This window comes from Lagopus leucura, unplaced genomic scaffold, assembly GCF_019238085.1.
Source record: "Lagopus leucura isolate 7727_CA_CO unplaced genomic scaffold, USGS_WTPT01 Super-Scaffold_100159, whole genome shotgun sequence".
Lineage (NCBI taxonomy): Eukaryota > Metazoa > Chordata > Aves > Galliformes > Phasianidae > Lagopus > Lagopus leucura.
The window spans coordinates 11,337,092-11,361,547 of record NW_024962335.1 but is presented as its reverse complement, the minus strand read 5'-3'; the positions used below and the strand labels follow the sequence as shown (position 1 = coordinate 11,361,547).

At 43.6% G+C, this 24,456-nt stretch overlaps 1 protein-coding gene across 5 annotated transcripts in view; it reads right to left on the bottom strand.

The window, feature by feature from the left end:
- Positions 1–24,456, bottom strand: part of TCF20 (transcription factor 20) — a 115,796-nt gene that overhangs the window by 20,631 nt on the left and 70,709 nt on the right. For all 5 annotated transcript variants that reach the window (XM_042890545.1, XM_042890546.1, XM_042890547.1 and 2 more), the window contains one exon: positions 18,450–24,077. In XM_042890545.1, coding sequence (XP_042746479.1) covers positions 18,450–24,041 — 5,592 coding nt within the window. In that variant the 5' untranslated portion in view covers positions 24,042–24,077. Of the gene's footprint in view, positions 1–18,449; positions 24,078–24,456 lie in introns of those variants that run through there.

Sequence of the window (24,456 nt, the reverse complement as noted above, 5' to 3'; positions counted from 1 at the left end):
AAGAAAGGAAGAAAGGAAGAAAGGAAGAAAGGAAGAAAGGAAGAAAGACGGCATTAATTACAAAGGCAAAGCCTTCACCTTCTACACCGTACAAATTTTCTGTACTTTTCCAATTCTACGCCCCGTTGTGCTTCCTGGCAAGTGGGGCATGGGGAGATGACTGCATCCAGGGAGCTGCGAGGAAAGCTGTGAGATGTTTGCTGTCATACACAGCGGTGAAAAGTGCTGTATGCTGTAAGGGAAAGGAAGAAGTGATTTGGGGAGACTGCTGTTAAAAGGGACTGATATGGAGAATGATGGTGGGCTGACATTGCTAGGAAGCAGAAGAGAAAGCTTCTTCACTGATGCAGAGATACTGATTAATGAAAAATTGCTTTTGTGATTGGGGCTTCAGATAACAAGCAGCAGAAAAGGATATGGAATGGTTTGCTCCATTTCCTGTAAAACAATTGAAGTTCTCTAAAAAAACATGCACAGAACATCAGAAAAATGAACCCCACAATTAAAAAGAAGAAAAAAAATCCTTCAAACTTGCACTATGAGGAGGTACCACCTCTCAATGGAGATCTAATTCTGCAGCAAGCAAGTCAAGTATGAAAAGAGAAAAATAATCACAGCAGCAGAATTGGGCAGCTATCATGGATTCAACAAAATAAGGACTACTTTAGATTTCGAGATTTCAGCAAACAGATAAATCAACAATCTGGAAGATGTTGTAAAGCTGTGCTGTAAAGCTGCATGAAGAAACACAGTGAAGAGTCAGAACTGCAGTGCTGCATGGGCTGCTGAAGCACAAAGGGAAGCTGCAGCTCAAAATGGATGGCATGGAAAAGAATGAAATATCAGAGCTAAAAAACATCTTTAAAAGGGAAATCCTATTTGATACACACAAAACCGATTAAACTGATTGCAGTACAGCAGAAGCACTTCAAATGAACAGTGATCACATCTATTTCCCCCAACTCAAAGAAAAAAGAGAAAGTAACAAGAATAGAGATACATTGTTTGTTATGACAAGGAATGGCTGGCAGCAAAGATTTCTGAGGCCTTATGCAGACACCTGGGCTGTTTGTACTAAATCTCAAAATGAGGCCAAACAATAATGTGGAAAAACTTGCAAACTGTGCAAAATTATCCAAGGAAGCCAAATCTCAATGGAAAGGAGCTGCAAAGAAAGATCTTACTATGCTGGGTAACTGCATGATAAAATGGGGATGAAATTTAACGTTGGTAAGTAAAAAGTGACACACATGGAGAAAAATATTTTCACCTATACATACACACGATTATAGACTCTAAACTTGCTGTTACTATTCATGAGAAGATAAAAGGAGTCATCTCAGACACACCATACAGTACTTGCAACTGCAAAAAAACCAGAACGCAGTTATTAGGAACAGATAATGAAAGCGAGGCCTTCATTATGTCCATATATTAGTCTTATAATATCCTGACATCCTGAATGGTGTGTGTGGTTCTGGCCACCCTGTCAATAAAGGAATACAACATATCAGGAAAAATAACATAAAGACCACAGAGGTAAGTAGGAATATGAAGAGTTTCCATGTGGGAAGGGAGGTAAGTATTTTGGAAGAGAGGTAATTGAAAGGGGACTGAGATCTACAAATCAAGTATTGTGTGCATGTGGGGATGATTCCTAGCCACTTTCAAGGAGAAGAAGCAAATAATGCAATCATCAGACTGCAGGTTAGAGATCTAAAATAAATCCACTTCTCTACACAACAAATAATTAGACAATAAAACTCAATGCCAAGGGCGGCTGTGGTGGCCAAAAGACAAGTCATTTCAACATCAGATTAGGCAAATTCATCAGGGACAGATGCATCATTGACTGCGAACAGCGATCTGAAAGAGACAACTCCAGAGCTGTTACTGGTAAAGCAGACAAAAAACATCTAACCATCTCTCCACACACCCCTGGTTTGCTACCCACCTCCAAAGACAACTGCTCCTGGCCATTGCTGGAGATGGCACACAGCAACAAAATGCTTTTGTACCTGCCCAGAATGGCAACTCCTCTGCAGACCAAGAGATTTAACCAAGATTCCGCAACAAACAACAAAAGTCCCATGATTATTAAAAGGAATGCAGGCACCCAGAAGTATGCTATGAGGTTACAAGCTTTTAAGACTCCTCATCTTGCCTCTGGAACAGGAAGGCTGAGCTCAACTAATGCTATATAAAAGGGCTGAAATCTGATCTAAGCAATGAATTCATGTTCACTGCTCCATACAAGCCTAAGTGCTTCGTTCACTTGGTAGAGCGATCAAAGGCTTAAATGTGCACGAACCTGTGCTAGGAGATGAGACTAGAAAAAGGCTGAGAAATCAAGGAGATACGAACCCTCCCTGCCTCTCAGGCAATAGAAAGAGAAAAACCAAATGGAATAAAAACTGAGTGCAACTGAACTTGAGCAGACTTCAGATACTTCAGGAACACACTAAAACAGATTCAGCAGAACTAATGAAAACTGCTAACTTAAAATGGCAATGGAAAAGTGCATGTAATTTTAAATTAAGCAGGCTAAGTGTACTCCTCTGCAGGCAGTAAGTTTTGTGTTTTAAAAGGAATATTAATAGCCAGACCAGCATGCCCAAGCAGACCAGAAATGCCTCACTCTTGTTTCCTTTGACAACAAAGTGCCACCCTGAACAAGAGAAACATTTCAGACAACCACTTATGAGTACAGGGATTTGAATTTGCTAAAGCATGCTACTCTGTCTAAAAAAATTACACAGTTTATGTTATCTTGGCTATTCATTTGGGGATTTAAATGTTCAACAATAAGTGCAATTTAGCTAAGAAAAGGTCTGAAAGATAGAAGAAGAGACTTAAAAGAGGGAAAAGAAATTCAAATTTCCAAGCAGTGATTATGTGATAAGGAGATACATGGCTGCAGGAACAGCATGCTCAGCAGAGAGAGCATTTACCCCAGCTGGATATTCTGCCAGTCCTAGAGTTCTTTCCCAGCCATTTTGGGTATTGATTATGGGAAACATCCAAGAATGTGGCCAATCTCTGCTCAGCACAAGGTCCGATGAACACAGTGTAACACAGCACCGCAGTTGCCTTCAAACAAAGCAGTGTCATCAGGGTGAAGGAAGAGGGTTGGGATAAATTAATTACCAAAAACTCTCCTTCACACAGCAATGCATATTAATAAAACAGCTGGAATGACATAAAAAAATGACATAAAAACTCAATTCTACGTTTGTGCTGAGGAATTTGTTTTCAAGAAGCGATATGAACGATGAGAACAGTCTTTTTCCAGTCAAAAAAAAAAAAACCAAAAAATAAAAAAGATGTTTAGTATTTTTGAAAAATAAATGGGAAGTTAGAAAGGGCCTGCAAAGACCACGACCCCATCGCTTAAGAAGTGTATTATTAAGGGCATTTATCCAAATGCTTCTTGGACACTGACAGGCACAGTGGAGCAACCTCTATGCTAGGAAGCCTGGTACAGTGTCTGACCATCCTTACGGTAAGGAAAAGACACAAGGAAATAACTCACTGAAGCAGACCTTATTAGTTGCACATCAGAAACAACCGAACAGGCTTAAAAAGTAAGACGCTGCTTTTGAGCAGGGCAAACTGTAAATGGAAAAGATTTTGACAAGAGATTAAATACCAGCGCAACCCAGCAGGAAAACAAGGTGCAGAAGGATTCCACTCCTGCTAACAATTCAGTCTGTAACACTGCACAGAAATAAGGCAATTGTCATTATCTATAATAATCTCTGCACGCCGTCGTCATAAACAAAGCCCCACTGTGCAAAGACGCTTCTGTAACGCTGAGCAAAACGCCGGTGGAGGCAAAGGGGTGAAGTGGGAATGATGGGACTGGGAGCAGAGTCTGTCAGCAGCAGGCAGCACATCCCTTCGTGGCAGAAATCCCAGCTAGGAGGGCTTTGAAGAAATGCACAAAGGAAAACAAAGGCAAACATGCAGGTTCTTGAAAGTGACACACTTCATTTAGGGAAGTAGGGGATGCACTGGCGGGATGCGCATCAGAAATTCTTCAAGGAAGATAAAGGAGAAGTATGCAGGCAACTGCTGTAATGAGGAGTAATCTGAGGTGTAAGGAAGGGGGAAGCAGGCAGTTGAGTGTGAAAGAAGCGGGTATGCAGAAAGGATGGCTTAGAATTTTTTTTAACAATATTCCCGATGGATGTTTATTCAATAGTAACAATTCTTAGATTCAGATCTTAAGAGCTGTTCCTCAGAGCAGAATACGTACCACTGCTGGGTGAAAGGTACACTGTGCACCTTACACATGAACTTCTCTAGGAGAAGGAGAAGCCTGCAGTGCACACAAACACTGCTCTGTGGCTAAAGACAGAGTGATGGGGAGATGGCAACTCCTGGCGGCATGGCCCTGAGGAGCAGAGCCCAGAGGGCAGAAACACTCCCCAGGGCCACTGGTGGCTGCTGCCCAGGGGAAGTGAATGCCCGGGAGTACATGTCCCTGTAGTGATGCACTGTCACAGAACATACGTGTTGAGAAAGGAAAAAAGCAGAAAAAAGCTGGAATGCAGGGTCATGAGCTCAAGCAATAGATAACCAGTCACACCCCAGGCAAGTGAAACAACTCAGTTGTTTCGGTAGGCATTGATGAAAAAACCTCAGATATAGAGAAGGTTTTTGCTGTTAAAAAGAAACAATCCTGGTGGCCAAAAATATAATGGGCTTAAAGAAGAATGTGTTAGTTCACTATTCAATAACCACCAAAAAACCCCCCAAAACTGCAAACAACGATATGTGTGCTGCTTAAACAGCTCATTACAATAACAACTGCTTTTCTGAAGTGAATTTATTTAAAAACAGCGCAGAATAGGGCTGGCCAAAGACACGTATCACTATCTCCAGTAAACGAGGAGCAGTTCAGAAGGGGCAGCAAATATAAAGAGCAGCAGAAAGTCAAGGCCAGACAACATTCCAGTTGGAATGCATAAAGTGCCAGGGTGGTGGCAGGAGTTCCTCTGAAGGATAGGCTAGATGTTCCACTGGAGAAAGAGCTCCTTTTGCCTAAGGAGTATTGTAGCTCCCAAAAGAGGGAGTAGAAAAAAAAAAGATAACGAACACAGAATCATATTAATGAATCACAGAACAGATTGGGTTGGAAGGGTCCTTAACAATCACCTGGTTCTGCCCTTCCTGCCACTTACAAGGCTGCCACCACGAGATCAGGCTGCCCAGATAACAAAGATCTTCTGCCCTTGGGTCAGGACATTGCTGAACCATGATAAAAGCAATAATATCACATAACTACTTGCAAGCTACATCTTAAGTGTTTACATGTCTGTGTAAGATCACAGAATCATTAAGTTTGGAAAAGACCACTAAGATCAAGTCCAACCATCACAGTTGATTCCCACCATGCCCACTGACCACATCCCTCAGTGCCACATCCACACAGCTCTGGAACACCTCCAGGGATGGTGACCACCACCTCCCTGGGCAGCCTGTTTCAACAGGTAAGAATCTATACTGAGATAAAAATGACTCATACGAGCTACAGTACTGGAAATAAATCACTGTGCAAGACCAAGAAGGAATTTCATTTTCACGTGAAGCAGACACAGAACAATAGGGGCAACTTTGGATTTAGTTTATTGCACACAGACACACTCTCTTCTCATTCCTTATTCCTCCATCTTCTGAAGGCTCTCACTCAAAAGCAGAAATGCAAGTCAGCAGTAAAGCACTCTTTGTCAGGCAGCGTCAAAGACTCAGAATGGAAAATTCTTCTTTTGGCATTGCCCTTGAAGCTATTAGTCCAGAAAGCAGAATATCACAGAATCACAAGGTTGGAAACGACCTGCAAGATCATCCAGTCCAACCACCCTCCCATTCCTATCAGTGCCACAAGCTACTAAACCATCTCTCGTAGCTCCTCATCCAGGCGCCTCTTGAACACTACCAGGGACAGCGACTCCACCACCTCCCTGGGCAGCCATTCCAGTGCCTGACCACCCTTTGAGGGAAAAAGTTTCTCCTAATATCCAACCTAAACCTCCTCTGGTATAACTTCTTGCCATTTCCTCGGGTCCTACTATTTGCCTGGGAGAAGAGGCCAGACCCTTTTGCACCACAACCTCCCTTCAGGAAGTTGTACAGTGCAGTGAGGTCTCCCCTGAGCCTCCTCTTCTCCAGACTGAACATTCCCAGCTCCCTCAGCCGCTCCTCATAAGACTTGTGCTCCAGACCCCTCACCAGTTTCGTTGCCCTTCTCTGGACACATTCCAGGGCCTCAATGTCTTTCTTGTAGTGAGGGGCCCAAAACTGAACACAGTACTCGAGGTGCGGCCTCACCAGTGCTGAGTACAGGGGGATGATCACCTCTCTTCTCCTGCTGGCCACACTATTTCTAATGCAGGCCAGGATGCCGTTGGCCCTCTTGGCCACCTGGGCACACTGTTACCAATATGTTGGTAACTTCATCAAAACTCCTATTCCCCAGGATCTGTCTCTGCACACTTCTACTCAGCAGCATCACTACAGAGCCTGTATTCTTGCCAATCACAGTATGTGACACTTCAAAGGAAGTATAATTAAATTTGAGTACAGGAGTAAAGAGTACATTAAAAAATTCCTAAAATATTTTTATATACCTACAGTGGAGCTGTAGGAATCATTCTAATGTAAACAATTTCCTAAAATTAACATCTAAAAACTGCTTGCAAAGCAATTGTAAAGCACTGGTTATGCACTGTGCCAGTCTTGAAATTTCAGCGGAAATTCAATTTGGAGACCCTCCTCCATAAAACAAGTTTTAATAAATATGGGGACTATCAGTACATTCAAGCTTGCATCTTCAGCATTTTAACTTACTACAAGAAAAAAGAAAACTAGTATTAGATGAACACATAACATCATCTTCTGTGGGGCTGAATCTCAGTGATACAACAAAAACTTTTGAGTGACTTCACTTTCTCTCTTTTCACGTACTCAACTAAAACACACAAGCTCGTACCAGCTCCCCAATGTGCAATTTAATTATGAATATTTCAAACATATTACTGTTTCAATTTTCAAAGAACTCTACAAGTCTGTCTTGATAGTCACAAAATGAGTGTTTTTAAAGCACATTTTATTGAGTAATTAACAGACTTGTCAAAAGTTGCACAGACAACTGTGATAGTAGAGGCATGGGCTCTGAAACAACCACAGCTTTCAAAACTCAACTGAAGTACCTGAAGTTGCCTTACTCTCTTAAAAGTCTCATACAGATCAGCAGTATCTTCTAGAGGAAGTCTCTATTTCAGAAATTCATGCCAGGACTTTTTCTCTCCCTTCATAATAAAGCTTTTATGAGCTCCACACTATTCTGTAATCACCAGTGATTTTCTTAAACTTAGAAAGTCAGAATAATGTAAGGAAGGAGTCAAAGGAGCACGAGAAGTTGCATTTAAAACAGCTCAGTGCAAAGTACCAACAGAATTGTATGAAGGCTACTTGTGAAAGCAATGCTTATTTTATTATGTTGGCCCATGATGTCAGCAGCAGATTGTGGCGATACAGCAGAACAGGCTGACCCTTCCCACCAATAATCCATTTTGTTGCTGCGTGACACAGGGCAGCAGAGGGGCATTCTGACCAAATGGTGCCTGCCATGCAAGTGCATATGAACCAAAGGTGTGTCACTGAATTCCTCCAGGTGGAAAAAATAACACCCACTGACATTCATTGATGCTTGCTGAACAGTTATGGAAACCTCACAGTAGATATGAGGACAGCAAGGCGGTGGGCAGCCTTTCAGCAGTGGCAACAGCAACAGCCACGTTCTGGAGGGCCATGTAGATTTTTCTGAGCACAGCACACAGGTTCTTGTTCGCTGCTGGCAAAAAAAAGGCATTGCTAATGGTTGTGACTACATTGAAAAATAGCTTACATTTTGCTCTACCCAAGAGTGTTATCCCACTTTTTGTATCTGCTGTAGCTTCCACGGAAATAAATAGGAGGCATTACTTTCAGAGCAAGCCAGGTATTTTGCTACAGCAGAAAAAAAACTAGAAATGACAAATGTGTTGAATTACACTTAAGTGATTTAACTGTAAATCAGAGAAAAAAAAAATAGAAGCAAGAAATAGGAAAAATATGTCACTACCACACGAAGGCCACATAACCAGTTTTTACTTCCAACCTTTCTTTGTATTTAAGCAAAAAAAAAAAAAAAAAGCTTAGGACATGGACAATCAGTTGACTGAGGTAAGACTTAAGTATTTAAGCTATGAGAAGTTGTGCAAGCAGCCCTCAGAAGAGATAAGCAATCTATTTATAACATTGCTAGCCTAGGTAGGGGAAAAAAACATTACAGCTGGTACACACAGAGCTCCAGGGATGCTTCGCTACTGCAGTACTAGTCTTGGGTAGTCACTAGTGTATGCTAAGTCCTGTAATGTGCTCTTACCAATCATTCAGGAAGTCTGAAGACAACCAAAGTAGATCTACATGATACAGTCACAGTCTCAACACAAGTGAACTTTTCAAAGAAACCGGAGCTATTTTAATCCTTTTAACTGCAGAGAAATGCCTGCTCGAGGTTACTCTGGCTGGCACATCATGCTTTTCCCTGTATCAATGCTGACACTAAGAGTCAAGAAAGCTGGTCCAGCCAATAACAAATGGACCGATAAAAAAGTGGTGGAGGCAGTTCACTGCCAGATGAGCTCCCTCCATTAGCTCAGACTCAGAGCAGTAGTGCTGGGAGAAGGAAAGGCATTGGGGAAAAGAATGGCTCCTAGAACCTGTAACAGAGTCTAGGCTGAAGTTACCCCTGTAGTTCCTAACTGTTCCATTGATAGGTCTGAACTAGTGAACCCACGCCCTCCACTCATCCTTCCTCCAACTTACCACACTACAGCAAGAAGTATCAAGAACAAATGCTCCACTAGAAATGGCTACTTCAACAATTTAACAAGGCATTTTGAAAAAGCCTTCAGTTGGAGCGAAGAATGGACTAAGGCAACCTATGAGGCTGTAGGAAGAGAAGCTAGTGTTACTGAGAGCTCAACTGGAAACTTCAGCAGGCTTGCCGAGGAAGACTGTGGTTTTACAAGTTCCTGCAGTGAGGGGGCATCCACAGCCAGACTGTGTGTCAGGTCCAGGCTGTACCGCTTTGATCGTTCACTCCAAATTCTGCTCCTATCTCCCTTCCTGGCTCTACACAGCAGTTGGTTTCCTTCAGCAGCTCGCTCCTACATCAAGATTCACACCCCATATTCCCTAAGCAACCCTGTGCCCCCAACTCCAGCTACATGCCTTCTCAACATGGCTCAATCCACTTACGCTCACCCATAGCTTCAGCAACACAAGACTGCTGTTAAATGCTAATTACTTACTAATGAAAACTAATCATCATGCAATTAAACTTTAATCACTAAGCAGCTGGCTGAGATCCAACCCTTAACAATGAAGGTTCATTAATAACTTTTCTCAAAGTGCTTTATCCATGAAGACTATCCTGTACTTCACATGGAGTCCGTGAGTGTGCATGAAATTCCAATGCAAAAATATTTCTTCTGTTAAGAAAGAAAAAACTAACAAAAAATAAACCAGTCAGAACACAGTTTAAAGGACAGTACTGTTCAGGTGACAAGTATGGTTTAGGGCACAAGCAGCCTAGACCTCACTCCTGGCTCCCCCCACATCCTCAGGCAACATGTGTGGTACAGACAGGGAGCAGCTCCTCTCTCTGAGTCTCTTATCTTCACAGTAACATTCAAGGCAAAAATTGTCTTCTGAGTTTTAATTTTTGCTATAGTGTCTAAAATTATTGCAAGAATCCTCATCATAGTTTTATTTTTACCCAGCTCTTCCAGAGAAATTAATCTAAACCCTTTCAGAATACATTTCTCTAATTAATGAGTACATTGGGGTTATATAACCAGGTTTATAATGGACGGATGAAAATGACTCTTCTCAAAGATGAAAGTTTTTAAATTGCTGTATTGTAACAAATAAAATTACACCACCTTCGGAAAGTTTCTCAGTTATGACCCTACACCACCCCCACTCCAGTCCCAAAGCATTATGCTTCTACAGCTAAGTATTGGGTTTGCTGTGCAGTGTTTGAAGAGCTTTCCTTTCCTTTGAATAGTACAACAGTAGTACAGCTGAAGCATTACTTAGCTTACTCGGTGGTTTAAGGGTTCAGGATATGGTTTATGTTTAAAAATAACATTTTAATAAAAAGTCTTACAAAAAAGATATAACAAATTTAATAATCCATACAATATTTTCTAACAAAAAGTTATGAATTTTTTACATTCATAAACTTCCAACCTGACCAAATAAAGAAACAAAATGTTTTGATTTTGAAAAAAACCCTTAAATCTGCACTTTCGCCTAGTTTTAATCAGTTCTAAAGGTATGAATACAGAGGTGTGGCTCAGAATAAGCTTCTGAAGTTCTTGCATGTCCTCCAACACCTGTTTTTTAGGTAGCAATCTCCTAACGATGGCAGAGGGACACAGCTCAACTGACTACCGCCTGGAATCAGTCCTAAGTTCATGAAGTTAAAACAAACAGCAGCAGCACTGTAAGTCTCCTCCCCAGCTTTTGGGAAGCATGCAATCTTTTTGCTAGCACAGCTTAAAAAGATTCAAGCTAAAACGACACAAATCGATTGTATTCTCTCACTATGGAGAATTTAGCGTGAGTTTGGCATCTCTACAGTAACACAAGTGACAATCACACAAAAAGGACTGCGAGTTTGTGGATAGCCAGACAAAAGCTCTGAAGTTTGGTAAGAAAACTCCAGCACAGAAATTTACATAGACATTTGGAAGCACTTCTAAAAACTACACTTAAGTAATCCATATTTCTAAGTGAAAACTACACAGATTTTGAGAATCCCTGATGCACAATAGAAAGGCCACAACCGTGGAATGAGTAGTTGTATTCTACATTCAAAAGTTTCCAGTGCTCCTGCCTACAGCTAACATAAGGGCTTAAATATCCTATTCTTCCACAATGCTCCACTGCCAGTACATCTATTTCCTGCTCTGACTACTCCACATGCTAGGCAATTAAGATACAAAACCACATGTGAGCACACACACACACAGCATCCATACTCCAGGATAAACTAACGGCAGAAGAGTCTGCCAAACATGCACAAAAATTACTTCCCTATACTCAACCCTTTATCTTCTCTCTGTCATATGAAATACTGATAACAGAGAGGTCTTTCCTCTCTTCCCAATATGATCCTTCATGTTCGAGAGCTCAACTAAACTGCATTTCCTGGCACCTACAATCCACAAACACCTACTTGCTGCAACCATTTTACCCAGTTACTACTCGTGATAAAGGAAAGCAAGTTTTACCCCTCCAAATGCAATTCATGATTTTCAGTCACTCCAAATATTGAAATACATGCATCAGAAGTGCAGATGTAGATTCTGTGTGCTCATGTCTTCGGCAGCTAAGGACTGTGATACCAACACAGAGCTGCCGTGAGCTCCACAGCACTGTTCATTCACACCCACAGGTCGCTACCAGAGGTAGGCAGTGAACTGAGATACAACAGGGGCTCTACCAGGCTCTCATCTCTGTGGATGCACACTCACGCACAACAGGAGTCATGACAGCACAGTCAGTTTCAGTAGCACAGCAGATGGCAATGCTTTTCTGAGAAAACTGAAACAGAAATTTGCTATTCAGCCTGTCTTTCAGAATTTCTTCTCCACCAGAAATTTCATGCTTCCTTGTTTTTATAATACTGCAGAAGAATATCAAGGATGCAGCCATATACTGAGAAATTAAATATCAGATTAATCATACTAAGAACTGTTTTCAATAAAGAGCAAAACTGTTTTCAGTTCAGGTAGGGCTGCCACCCGCCAGCTCAGGCTGCCCAGGGCCCCATCTAATCTGGCCCCAGCACTTCCAGGGATGATGCAACCAAAGCTTCTCTGGGAATCTGTCAATGAGAACCAACAACTCAAGAACACTAAGGTAATGGGAGATTGGACCTTGAGATTCCATGGCAATTGTCTCTTGTGTGGTCACAGCACACTAAAAGCTGCTGACAGTAACAGGCAATGTTCTCCATCCTCCCCTTTTTCAACCACTGCTTACAGGTAGTTTTTAAATTTGTTACTGGTTTCCCCTCTTTTCACCTCCATATTAGAAAATTCACCAGTTCCAGTGCCACTTCTTCCTACTCTAGAAGCTTTTTCCTTATTATTACAAGTCTAGATATAAGAAACACAGGTTTTCCTTCCCATGTTTGCCAGGCACGCAGCCTTTGAAGCACATTATTACTTCAGCTGAACCCTGACCTGATGTAGAACCTCACTCGATGGGTTTTTTGATAGAATTTCAGCAAAGAAAAATTACAAAAAAGAAAAATGTGCACAACCTGACTTTTTTGTTATCTAGAAAGGATAATGAATAAGAGGACAACAATTAATCTTCCAACAACCCAAAAATGTAAAACCATAGGACTACAACACTTCTGAGTAGTGGAGTCCATTTTGTGTTAATGCAATGCAGAGGTTATAACTACCAGTGGAAAGGCCCTGATCAGCCAGATGGAGCCTACAGTTCAGAGAATAAGTTGATGGAAATGGCTGATGTGGCAGAACAGACTCCCCTGTCTTGTCTGGTCTTCTGATCAATTAGGAGGCTAAAGATCAACCCACTGCACCAATGTGTAAACTGACCAGTCTGCTACAAGGGAGACAACAGGAACAAGCAGCTTTCAAAGACGAAGCAGCAGGATCCTCCTCCTGGCAGCAGCTCCCTCCTAGCCTGGCTTACGGACAACAAAGCACACCTGCGCCCAGTAAGACATCCAAAATAAAACTGACACCTTCAGACCATTGGCACTATGCTATTTAGGTTTCTGGGACTAGAAACTGTTTTGCCAGTGGTAGCTAACCTTGCAGTTTTCTTGGTTTGTACTCAATTGCGAGCTGAGGCATCTCAGTCACCACGAGTTAAGAACCTTTCAAAAGCAATTACTTGGGGCACACAGCAACATTTTTGTCAGGCTTTGGTTTCTCAGATCTGACAGTACAGACAGCTTATAGTGATCCCTCTAAGGACCTTTCTTTATCCGACTTATAGCTAGGATCCCAGAAGGCAGACGCACACAAATGCAAATAGTTCTGTGAATGCAACAGAGTAAACATCATATGTATGCAACCCTTATTTCCTTTATGGCACAGGTTTCCCCAGACAGGTACTTTGGCAGATTAGCTAGCAGGAGTTTGAAGTGATCCAGAACAACTTTTCTGTGCAAATCCAACGTTCTCCAGGAGATCTAGGAAGCATATATTAAACCCATCTCTAGTCCAACAAGCCACCAAAGGTACACTGAACACAGCAAGACAATACAGCAAGAAGTTTCCAAGGATTTCTTCCTATCTATGAGGATTAAGAGTCGTCAAGATGAAAACAAAGTAGAAATCAGTGAAAAAGGCATTACATTCTTCAGACTTCTTTCAAGAGATCTTTAAAAGGGGGATAAACAAATCTGCGTTTCAAGGAGCATCCTCATCAGAACCAAAGAGCTAAGATTTACGTTCATCAAGGTCAATTCTGACAATGATAGGAAGGAAGAAGAACAAGCAGAAATAATCCCTGTGCTAGGCCACAGCCTCTGCCTTGGAAGAAAGCATTCAAGCACCAGCATGCCACCTCCTAGTGAACAGCCTTTTAGAAAAAAAATCAAAACCAAACAACAGTAGAGCTGTCTATCTCTCTAGAGTCTACAACTGTGACATAAAGGTTCTTTGGATTGTTCCTCTCCCTACCTGCAGCTTCTTAAATTTAATTCTGAGAATGAAGACCATTCATTCTTACAAACATTAAGTCTGCTGAGGGCCAACACAGCTTCCTAATTTTGCCAGCTTCAAAGTAACCAAGACTCCAGTTTCTCATGAGCAGGAAAACAAAGGGAAGATGAACAAGGAAATAAAGTGTTTTCTTAAAGGTATTTACAGCAAAGTGCACGACACTTAGATTTCCAAATCCATAAATGCAAAGAAGTAGTCTGGCATAACTGTAAGAAGAGATGTAAAAACAAACTGAAACATAGGAAGAATACAGGTATACTGTATCTTACCAAGTAAGGCTAGGAATCCTTAAATATTCTCTGCTGCAGAAAGACTAGCCTCAAGGTTCTCCATACCATAAGGCAAAAATATTATCCTCCAATGATTGACTTCAACCATGGTGTCCGATCACCTTCAATATTTGAAAGCAAATACTCTACAGGTGATAGGTCCATCCAGCCCTACAGACACAGCAATTCCTCAGTTCAAGATCTCTTTAGCTCTCAAACGAAAAATACCTAATAGAAGAACATCAGTTAGCACCCCTACTATGGTCTAACAATGAGTATTAAGAAAGAACAAGATTGCTTGGCAGGTGGGTCCATCTGCAGAGACATCTAATTTAAAACTCGGAATAAGGGAGATTAAGACATTCTCAGAAGCAATAACCCCACTGGTGTACACACACAAGTGCTTTTTTTTTGGGGGGGGGGGGGGCCCTTTGAGGAATATTGCTTAGTAAACCATCTAGATAATGCTTTCAACATCATTTTTAGTCTAGGGTGAAATCAAGCTTTAAGGAAAGCTCAAAGATCAAGAAAGCCATTTCAGTTTGATGAAAGCTTTTGTTAAAAAAAAGAAAATACTTTCTCATTTTAAATTCTCCCAGAGCATCTGGTACAACTAGATCTTCGAGAAAACCTCACACACATTTAAACTTTCTTTGAGATAGACTATGGGGCTGCTCTCCAAAAGCAGCCATCAGCCACAGATATTTATTCATAAAAGGAACAGAAGAAAATTTAACACAGCAAGAGAAACACTTCAAATTCTTTGCTGATTCTGGAAGGCAAAGAAGAATCAAAGGTGTCTGAAAAAAAATCTGTAATAACTTTCTACGGAAGCAAGGTGAGTTGGTGTGAGAAGAACAGGATGAGTTACTTAGACCACTATCACAGTTTATGGCCTTGGACAAGAAAGCACTACATATACACGAGGTGCTCATTCCAGGCTCTCATAATCCCTTCATATGTCATAAGAGTATGTCTTTCCTCATCCTAGACCAAACTACCAAGTGCCTGTGCCCCCATTTACCTCCTCTTTCCTGCCAGCAAATACCTATGTGGTTTGCACATCTGCTTTTTCAGCACACACACCGATGAACTGCAAGTCAGCTGGAAGAAAAGGAAAATGCACTTGCAAAGCAAAGAGGATGTATGGAAAGAGCATATGCAACAAGCATAGGAAATCAGTTGCCAGAGCCAGAAGGCAGTCCTCAGGGAGCAGGGCAGAGTTTAGTTCAACACAGCCCTTCTACTGCCTGAGGAAGGCTTGTGGCAGGTACAGCTCTGATATCCTGACTGCCAACTCTGCGCTGTGCGTAACCCTCTCCAAAGTGAGAGGGAGAAGGACACAGCTTCCAGAGAACACAGCACTACAATTTGCTACAGCACAATACACAGGTTAATGAAAAAATGCAGACAGGAACTTAAACAACAACAAAAAAAAAACACAAGGAAAAAAAACCACCCAAACCCATTCCATTGTTTGTAATAGAAGTGAAGGAGAAAGATGGATTACTTTTACCAATGAAATGAAGAACTGCCAAGCATTCAGTTATGACATTTGTTACTGTGTTTGCATAAGAGAGAACGTAATATGCTTCACACAAATAGCCTGTAACTTTAAAGGTTCATGGCCCCTGCCAGAACAGTTGTGAGCACTGAAAAGATACATACTGCATCATAGGCAAAGAGTAAGCACTATCTGCTACATCCTTAAATAGGAAGAACTAGAATTTTGAGAAGGTTCTTGCTGCTCAGGTTTATCAAGCCAGAACAAGATGGCAGACGATGGATTAAGGATGATGTAGATTCAAAAGCGGTATCTGAAGCTAGAGACTCAGACCTCACCATGAATCTAACAGCTATCTTTAAGCTCCTGACAAAAAAAACCCAGATCTGGAACAAAAAGGAGGTTTTGTAAGACTGGAATACAGCAAGTGGATTACCAGAAGTTACCCAAAGACACGGCACTCTGGGGCTGGGGGAAGCACAAGCAAAACCTCAGCAACCCACACAAAAAGTTGCAAGTAACGAACAACCACCTCCACAAAGCCAGTGGAGAGAAAAGAGGCAATCAAAAGAGGACACAGACAGGAAACAAGGTGGAACAACTATTAAAGAGCAGCACAGCTGACAGATACAGCTGACAGAGAAAGGAGAATGAAGAACTGGATTTGAACTTCAGCTAGGAAGCAATCACAGTAAACAGTGATCACAATTTTAGCAGAGCACAATGGAAGCCAAAGTGGAGGAGGACAAGCACACCTGACAATGCACCCAAAGCATTTTGAGATGAAAAAAGGGAAAGGAAATGAAGAGGTAGTTGCAAAAGCAAGAGAGGCCACAGGCATTTTGCACACTTCTTTGAGAAATGTGAAACACTTGTGTCTACAGGTCACTGCAACTGAAAAAATCCTCACAGCTGAGTGAGTGATAAAAAGAAAAAGGTAAAAGAGAAAGGCCAGCAAGTTCAAGGGAGATAAGGGGATATTACTGTATAATGCCACAAGATGAAGCGAAAGAGTTAAGAAGAAGAGTGCAAAATTCCACTTGTGACAAGGAGAGGTGAACCTAACAGTTGAAGAAAGTGACAAAGAGTAGGCCAATGCATGCTCAGAAAATCATCCCATACACAGAAGGAACAACGTGCAACAACCATGTCAACAGTGTTTTTACAATGGGATGCTATTTGCCAAGTCTGATTAGACCTATTGGTACAGCCATGATGTTTTGTCGGCCACAAACCCTTTGTAAGTTCAGAAACACAAAAAGTATCACTGAAGAACAACTCCTCAAGCAGTTCAAGAATTTAAGAAAGCGTCTGCCATTGGGAAAACAAGAATCATAAATGGGAGGACATGCCCTGAGAACAGGAAAAAGGGAAAAATATGTTAGAGAGATCCAAACTGAATATACTGGTAAACTGCAAGACACGTGAAAGGACAGTTACATTACAAGCAGAATCCAAATGACGTTGGAGATCCCAAAAGAAACCTTGCGATTATCAGAGATAAGAAATTCAGCACACAAACACTACTTGGTGAAAAGCAAATGAAATTAACTGACTCTATTTAATGAGAAGCTAGAAACAGGAATGCAGGCCAAATCAAGTTAGGGCAAAGAAGCATGTAATTACTGTCAAAGAACAGAGAGCGAAAAGGCAGAAAAAGCCAGGAATCAAACTGGTAGAGGAGAGCTCAGGAGGTGGCAATGAGCTGCACATAAGAATGCAAAGAGAAGATAAAAAAAAACAAAAAACCAGATCCCAACATTGTTTAGGAGAGAGAAAAAAAAAAGAATCTGAAGGCAGCGGGAAAAAGCAGTCCAGCACCTTGTGCACGGTCTGGCCCAAGACAGAAGGCATAAAGCAAGAGGGTAAGCATAAATAATGTGGCACACTGATAATGGTAAGGGAAGTCAAATTACACATGGTTCTAAAGTGTCAGCTTCAGTCTCAGATAATCAATTATGGGTGCCTCCATCCACAACCAGGTGACAGTGAATAAAGCTCTCTTTGTCCCTGCTTTGACTTTACATTTCTCCTCATTCATTGTGTACTTGCACTTTGGAGAATGCCAGTTACCAGTATGACTGTGCTATAATTCGTACAGAACTCATCAGCAGTCAAGCCACCCAAGTTCTACTCAATTTACAAACTTCTATGTCATTCCACTTTATCGACCTTAATATGCAGGGACCAGGTAATACGCATTACAGTCAAAGAATCAATCATTTGGGTTCAAAGGGACCTCTGCAGATGTGTGATGTAAACTGCCTAACGCGGGGCCAATTCTGAAGCTACCTTCAATTTCACAGGTACAGTGAGTTGCTTTAGGATCTTGGGGTTGCATAAATGTGACTGGACAGCTAAGCCACAACTTCTGTTGCTCCCTCCTCCCTCCCCCCCCCACTCCCAATCCCATATTTGACTGTTCTCACTGTGATTTTTTTTTTTGCTCAATATTGAATTGGAATTTCCCTTGCTGCAACTTGTGTCAGCTTCGATTTGTCCTTCCACTGCACAACTCCAAGAGCAGTTCTGGAGAGCATTAGTATCTAATAGGACAGATAAAGAAAAAAAGATCGCTGTAGTCACGAAAAAACTTTTGGACAATTGGAACTTCTAGTAGGCAACATGAATCTAGGCTTTTGAGGCTCATAAATTCTGACTGACCAGGTAGGTGTGGCAGAAATCTAAAGAAAGCTGTCTGAAGGGCATCACTAGAGATTTATTGACAAATGAAAGATGATCATTTAAGATATGAGAGAAGAACAAAACATTTCAAATGGTATGCTTAATGCAAACAAGCAAGCAAAAAAAAAAAAAAAAAAAGCCATAGTAAATTTCAGTACTCACCATCTCTCTTGCAATCTCCACAGCTTCCTGCAGCCCATAGAGCCTGCCACAGACCAGGTAGATCCCATTGGCCCAGAGAATACAACCCTCATGGACCCAAAATTCATTGCTGTCAAGAGGTAGTTCAGGAATTTGTAACTCCAGCTCAGTGCCACCTTCTGAAGTGGGCATAGAGGGCTTTGAGTCCAAAGGAGTCTTTTCACCACCACTGCCACCTTCAGTGGTTGCTTTTTTACAAGAAGCTCCCCTTGAAAGTGACCGAGAGGCTCCACTACAGTCCTCAGAGCGGTGCCGCCTCTTAAAGCGGGGATGAGCAGCTAGGCTTCTTTGTTCCTTCTGCTGTTGCTGTTCCTCCTCCTCCTCTGTATCTGTCTTGGAACCATTAGAAGCACTTTTGTGCCGTACCTTGACCTTGCTCTGCATTTCTGTGGCCCTCTTTGGAGGTGGGTTCTTGGGCAAGGTGGCTGCGTAATCCTGGGGGTAGAAAGGACCAAAGAGGTCACCCATGTTACGATAGCTGGCCCATTTGCCACACAGGCAGCAAACCAGATGCCCCAAGACAGAAGACTCTGTTACTACAGGGCCCTGCAGCATGAAAGTTGAGGTGGGCAGCACTTTGCTCTCCGCATTGCTAGGAGGGGGTGTTGAAGACCTCTGTCCTTTCCGACCCCTCACCAATTTGTTCTGCTCCTCTTCCTCCGCATTAATGATTGTGCACACAGCTCCTAGTTCACACTTGTTTACCACGTGAATGTAAGGGAAAAAGGATTTATTCTTGGAGTCAGTTTTATCCACAGCCTGGGTAGCATATTTAAGCTTGATCTCCGGCTCTTGAGGCTCCACAATCGGAGCGGCCCGTCTAGGCTTCCGCTTCCGTGGCTGTGCTGCAGGTTTTCGCCTCTCCCTCCTTTGCCTCTTAGGTTTTGGCTCACCCCCAGCGGCCCCCTCTGAAGACTGAGAAGGTACAGGTGGAGGTGGTGGGGGTGGTGGCAGTTGCTGCTGCTGTTGTTGCTTCTTTTGCTTGTTCACACTCCCAATTGGTCTTCCCTTTTTCTTTCCAGAAGGAAAATATCCTTTTGGAGGGAAGCCATCCGGCTTGGGTGAAATGTTTGTCACATCTCCATCTTTTTCCTCAGGCTTTGGGTTTGGTTCAGAAGTAAACACACTGGAGGGAGAAATTGTTTTTGAGTCTGGAAAGGTCAGAGTTCCAGTTCCGCTTACGGATCCATCAGACCTTCCCTGACCACCTGACTTCTGAGGAGGTGGTGCTGCACTGGTTCCTGTCCCTTCTTTACTAACATTGGCAGTTTCAGGGGTGTCTTTTTTGGTTTTATCATCCTCGTTGCCTTGCCACTCTTCTGAGGATCGTGCAAGAGTTATTTCACCAGCTGTGTCCTGGCTTGCTGACCCCGCTTGATCTGACAACATCTCTCCTTTTCTCTTCTCAGCCTCCAGCCCATGTGCAGACACACTTCCTCCCTCAGGTCCACTCTTAAGGGACAGGATGTCATCAAGAGTGACAGTATCTGCACCAGTTTCAGCACTGTTGGTGGAAACACTTCTCCGAATATTGGGAGATGTAATTTTTTGAACAATTGCTTCCAGTTTTAATCCTCGCCCCTTTCTTGGGGGCAATATTTTGGTCTTAGCCGGGCTTGTGAGGGAAACAGCAGGACAATTCCTACCATCAGGACTTGGCAGGTCCTTGAAGGAATCTCCCTTTGCAACTGGTTTGCCAACATCTTGGCTTTGAGATGAATGGGCATAAGAGTTGTACGCTTTATCAGCTCCTTCTTTTGCTGATGTCATCATTCGCCCTTTATCTTCACTGCCACTGTTCTTCATATCCTGTGGCTGTCTTTTGGTAGGGATAGGAGAGATGAAAGAACGGACTCTCCTCCTCATAATTAAGGGATTTTGAGGAGACTGGTCTTCATGGCCAGGGAGCCTGAGCATGGCATTGCTAGGCTTGGGCAAATCCGTAGATTCCTCTCGTCTGTGCCCATCGCTTTCTTGGGGGCAAAATCTTTTTTGGCTGGCTGCTCCCAGAGCGCCGCTGCCTTTGGCAGGTGTAGTCTGCCGAGAGAGGTCCCAACCAGATTCATGCGGCTGCAGCTTCTGGTTACTGTGTTTTAGGTCAGTGCACTTGCCCTGTGCACTGTCGCTTCCCATAATGCAGCGCCCAGGATCCTGGCTTCCAGTATCATGGTAAGAGCTACCCTGAAGGTACATCATTCCATCCTTGTCATTTTTCAAGGGACTCCTTACTCTGTCCAAAAACTGCTGTTGTCTTGGGCTCTTCCTGGCTCCTTCCTGTCTGTGCTGAGCCGCAGCAATCACACCCTGAGCAGCGCTGCTTGCCCAATCTTTGTATTCCTCTTGCTGTTGCTGGTATAGCTGTCTCTTGTAATGATACTGGGAATTTAAACTCTGGTTGGGGTCACCAAAAGGATGAGGCCTAGCATTTGCATGATATGCTGCAGCCAAAGATGAGCCTTCTGAGTTCTGAGGGTAGCCAGAATGCAAGGAACCCCTGTTAACTCTTTCAGATAGCGTCATATGTGGGTTCATGTGATGCAGATCTGCTCCTGGGCCTCTGCTTCTGCCCGGTGACATTTTCAGCTTATCAGCAAGATCCTGAAATTGAGAAGGTGATTTACCCCTGCTGCTTCCAGTTCTGCCAGGTGCTCGTCTCAGCTGTGTTGATCTGCTCTCCTGCTGGGGAATGTAGTCTGGAGCAGAATCGGAGACTGCAGCTCCAGGGCTAGCATTGCCTCGGAAAGACTCATGCTTGATGCCAGCAGAATGACAATGGTCTCCTGTCTTTTTATTATTAAGACTAACTGAGCTCTTTGACTGTTCAAACTCTTCTTCTTTTATTTGCCCACTGTGAGCTTTCATCTTTGTTTCCATGGATACTAAGCCACCAGGGAGTATTACTGACTGACTTAAGCCAGGGGCAAGACGTTCACTCCTTCCACTTCTGCCCTCGGGACCCATGTGCCCCATTGGGTGAGGACCAGGATCTCTGACAAGCTGCCTTAATGGAGATATGTCACAGATCACTGATCTCCTCTCCGAGAGTGCTCCCCCTTCATGAGAAGAAGACTGAGACTCTATCTCAAACTTTCTAGCAATAGGGTAATCAGCTAAATTTATCTGCTTCATGTCAGGGGCTGCGCTGCTAGACTTCCTATCCCAGGGACCCCAGTGAGGACCTTCCAGGAGAGACCCCATACTTTTGTTTAAGAGGCCTCTATTCGTCAATTCATTGGCTTGACTAATTAAGATATTGGGCCTCATGGCTCCCTCCAAACTCCCAGCCATCCCAGAATGTTCCTGTGCATTCCTAGAATACCTTCTGTCTGGATGATGGTGGTAACCCTGTAAGACCTCCTGTAGAAGGCTAGGAAACTTCTCATTCCTGCCTTTGCGCTCACTGTGTCCTGGAAAATCCCCTTTTTCTTGACCAGAAGGATACTGTGGAAAGCCACCAATATTTCTCTGTATGCCAGCTGCTATATTATCTTTGTAACTGTATCTTAAACTGCCAGGAGATTTGGAAGGTTCTGTTCTCACAGGAAAATTTGACCCAACAACTGCATGGCTGGGCTGGCTGTTCCCCTCTCCATTATGGTTAGTGTTATCTCCACTTTTGCTCCCCTTATTACCTCCTTGAGCTTCTGGCTGTGGCCCTGCATGTCCAGCTTCCTTCACTCCACTAGCACTAACTGGTGTCTGAGTGGCTGTGGAAACATCATCTTGTGCAGGTTTCTCTTGTCCACCTGACTTTTCTACTCTACCTGCCATAGCCTCCCGGGAGACAATCACTCCAACTGCCTTTTCATTCACTTTTGGGGCATTTTCTACTGCCACTACAGCTTCCTTCCCATCAGGGGAGGCCACATCTTCCCTAGCTGCAGGGCTGGTGCTGAGTTTTGAGGGCTCGCTCTGAGAGCCTTGTGCTGGTGAGGAGTTGGATCTTTCTAAGTTACCCCCCTTGTAGGTAGTGTCTGAGCTTGTGCTCTGGCCACTCAGCTGTCTCACCCTTTCCCCATGATCCTCTGAACTACTGGAACAGCCACCATCGAGGGACTCTGCCAGGGGGGACTTGAGCTGCTCCTCTGCCTGGGAAGAGCCTTCTGAGTTTGTGCAGCTGTCAGCCTTCTTTGAAGAGGATGACCTTTTGGAACTTTTTTTCTGAGGTGCCAAGGCATCTGAAAGCAACATGTGCTGGACTGTGTTGGGCAGATTGGCCACTTGAGAACTTAGGGCACTTAGGCTACTCAGCCCTGGATCTGTGAGCCTTTTTTCCTGCAGTCCTTCCAACCCAAACCCCTTGAATCCCCCTGCATGAGCATTGGGACTTGGCATCATAGATGGTGTAGGACTAAGCTGAGGCATCATCTGCAGGATTCGGTTTCTAGAACCCATGGACATGTTGCCTTGCCCACACTGGAGATTTTCTCCACCTGGCATGAGAGGAGAAGGGGTGGAGCTGCAGCTTGGAGACTGAACCACAGATGCAGCAGGAGATGGATTAGAGATTGGACTGAAGTTTTGGTGAAACTGCATCGGTGACCTTACAGGAACTTCAGTCTGGCTGTACTGTCCCACTTGACTTTGAAGAGAGAGCTTGGAGGCAGCATTTGAATACTGCATTACATGCTGAGGTGGGTGCTGCTGCTGCTGCCCCTGCTGCCCACTTTGGGGCAGCTTAGACTGCTCAAAGCTTTTCATCGGTTGAGTCTGAAAGCTGTAGTTTGACTGGGACCCATATGCCTGTGCATTGGAACCCACGGCATGGCCTTCATACTGTGACCCAGAATTCACGCTGTAGCTTCCATCATAATTCTGTCCTGACTGGCCAAAACGCTGTGGGGAGGGGAAAGAGGAGGACGAGGACGACGAAGGTGGCTGATAGTGTTGGCTGTACTGACCCACTCGTAACTGGTACCCAGAAGCAGAGGAAGGCAGGGTGGATGGACGCTGCATTGGCTGCAAGTGCGAGGTGCTAGAAGCAGACTGGCTGGAAGCCTGGGGTAAAGGCTGATGAGACTGATAGATCTGCTGTCTCAGCTGTTGTACCTGCTGCTGCTGGCTAGAAGCCTGCTGCTGATACTGAGCACTCCCTGGAGAGAAAGGACCAGTATAATCCTGCTGATAGTGGGATACGCCCCCAAGGGTCGAATGCTGCGTTTGAAATTGGCCCACGTGTCCCTCACTCCCATACTGACTCCCAAAGCTACTCCCTTGAGGGGGCCCATAGCTCTGTACCGGTCCAGAAGGCCTGCGCTGAGGCGGCTGCTGCCCTCCTGACGCCACTGGATCTTTGTTGGTAGCCATATAGTAAAACTCTCCTGCTTCTTTTCTGAAACCTTGGTAGCTCTGATGGCCAGAGCTCTCACCAGGCATCGCTGTAGAGGCTCCTGCTGCTCCGCGACGTCCACTGCCAGTACCTCCTCCGAAGCTCTGGAACATCTGGGCCTGCTGGCGCGGGCTGAACTCCTCCAGTCGGGACGATCCGTGCACTTCCTGCGGGTAGCTCTGCTGGTTTCCGTGGTAACTACTTTGCTCCCGAAAGGACTGCATGCTGTTCAGCAGCAGAGCAACAGCTCGAAAGCCCTCCTAAATGGGGGACAAGAAGAAAGAAAGAGGTATAGCATCTGCATGTCCCATTCACATAAATAGCACTGCTCAATTCCACTGTTTTAACGGCAATTAAAATCGAGTACGTCTCCTACACTAATTTCTATCTCCCTGCTTGCACCTTCCAGTCATTCTAGGTAGCAAAAGGAGTCATTGCTTTCCAAGAAAAAACAAGTCTGTAGCCTACTACCAGCTGGAACATATTTTCAGCCTTAGTGTGTTCTGCAGTCAGTCACTGACTGGGTCTATTTATGTGGAAAACAAGCTTCCAGGAGCATTTTGTTAAGCAGAGGAGAGCGATCTTATTCCTTCAGCTATTTTGCTACCACAAGATTTAAAAAAAGATTTAACTGTATGA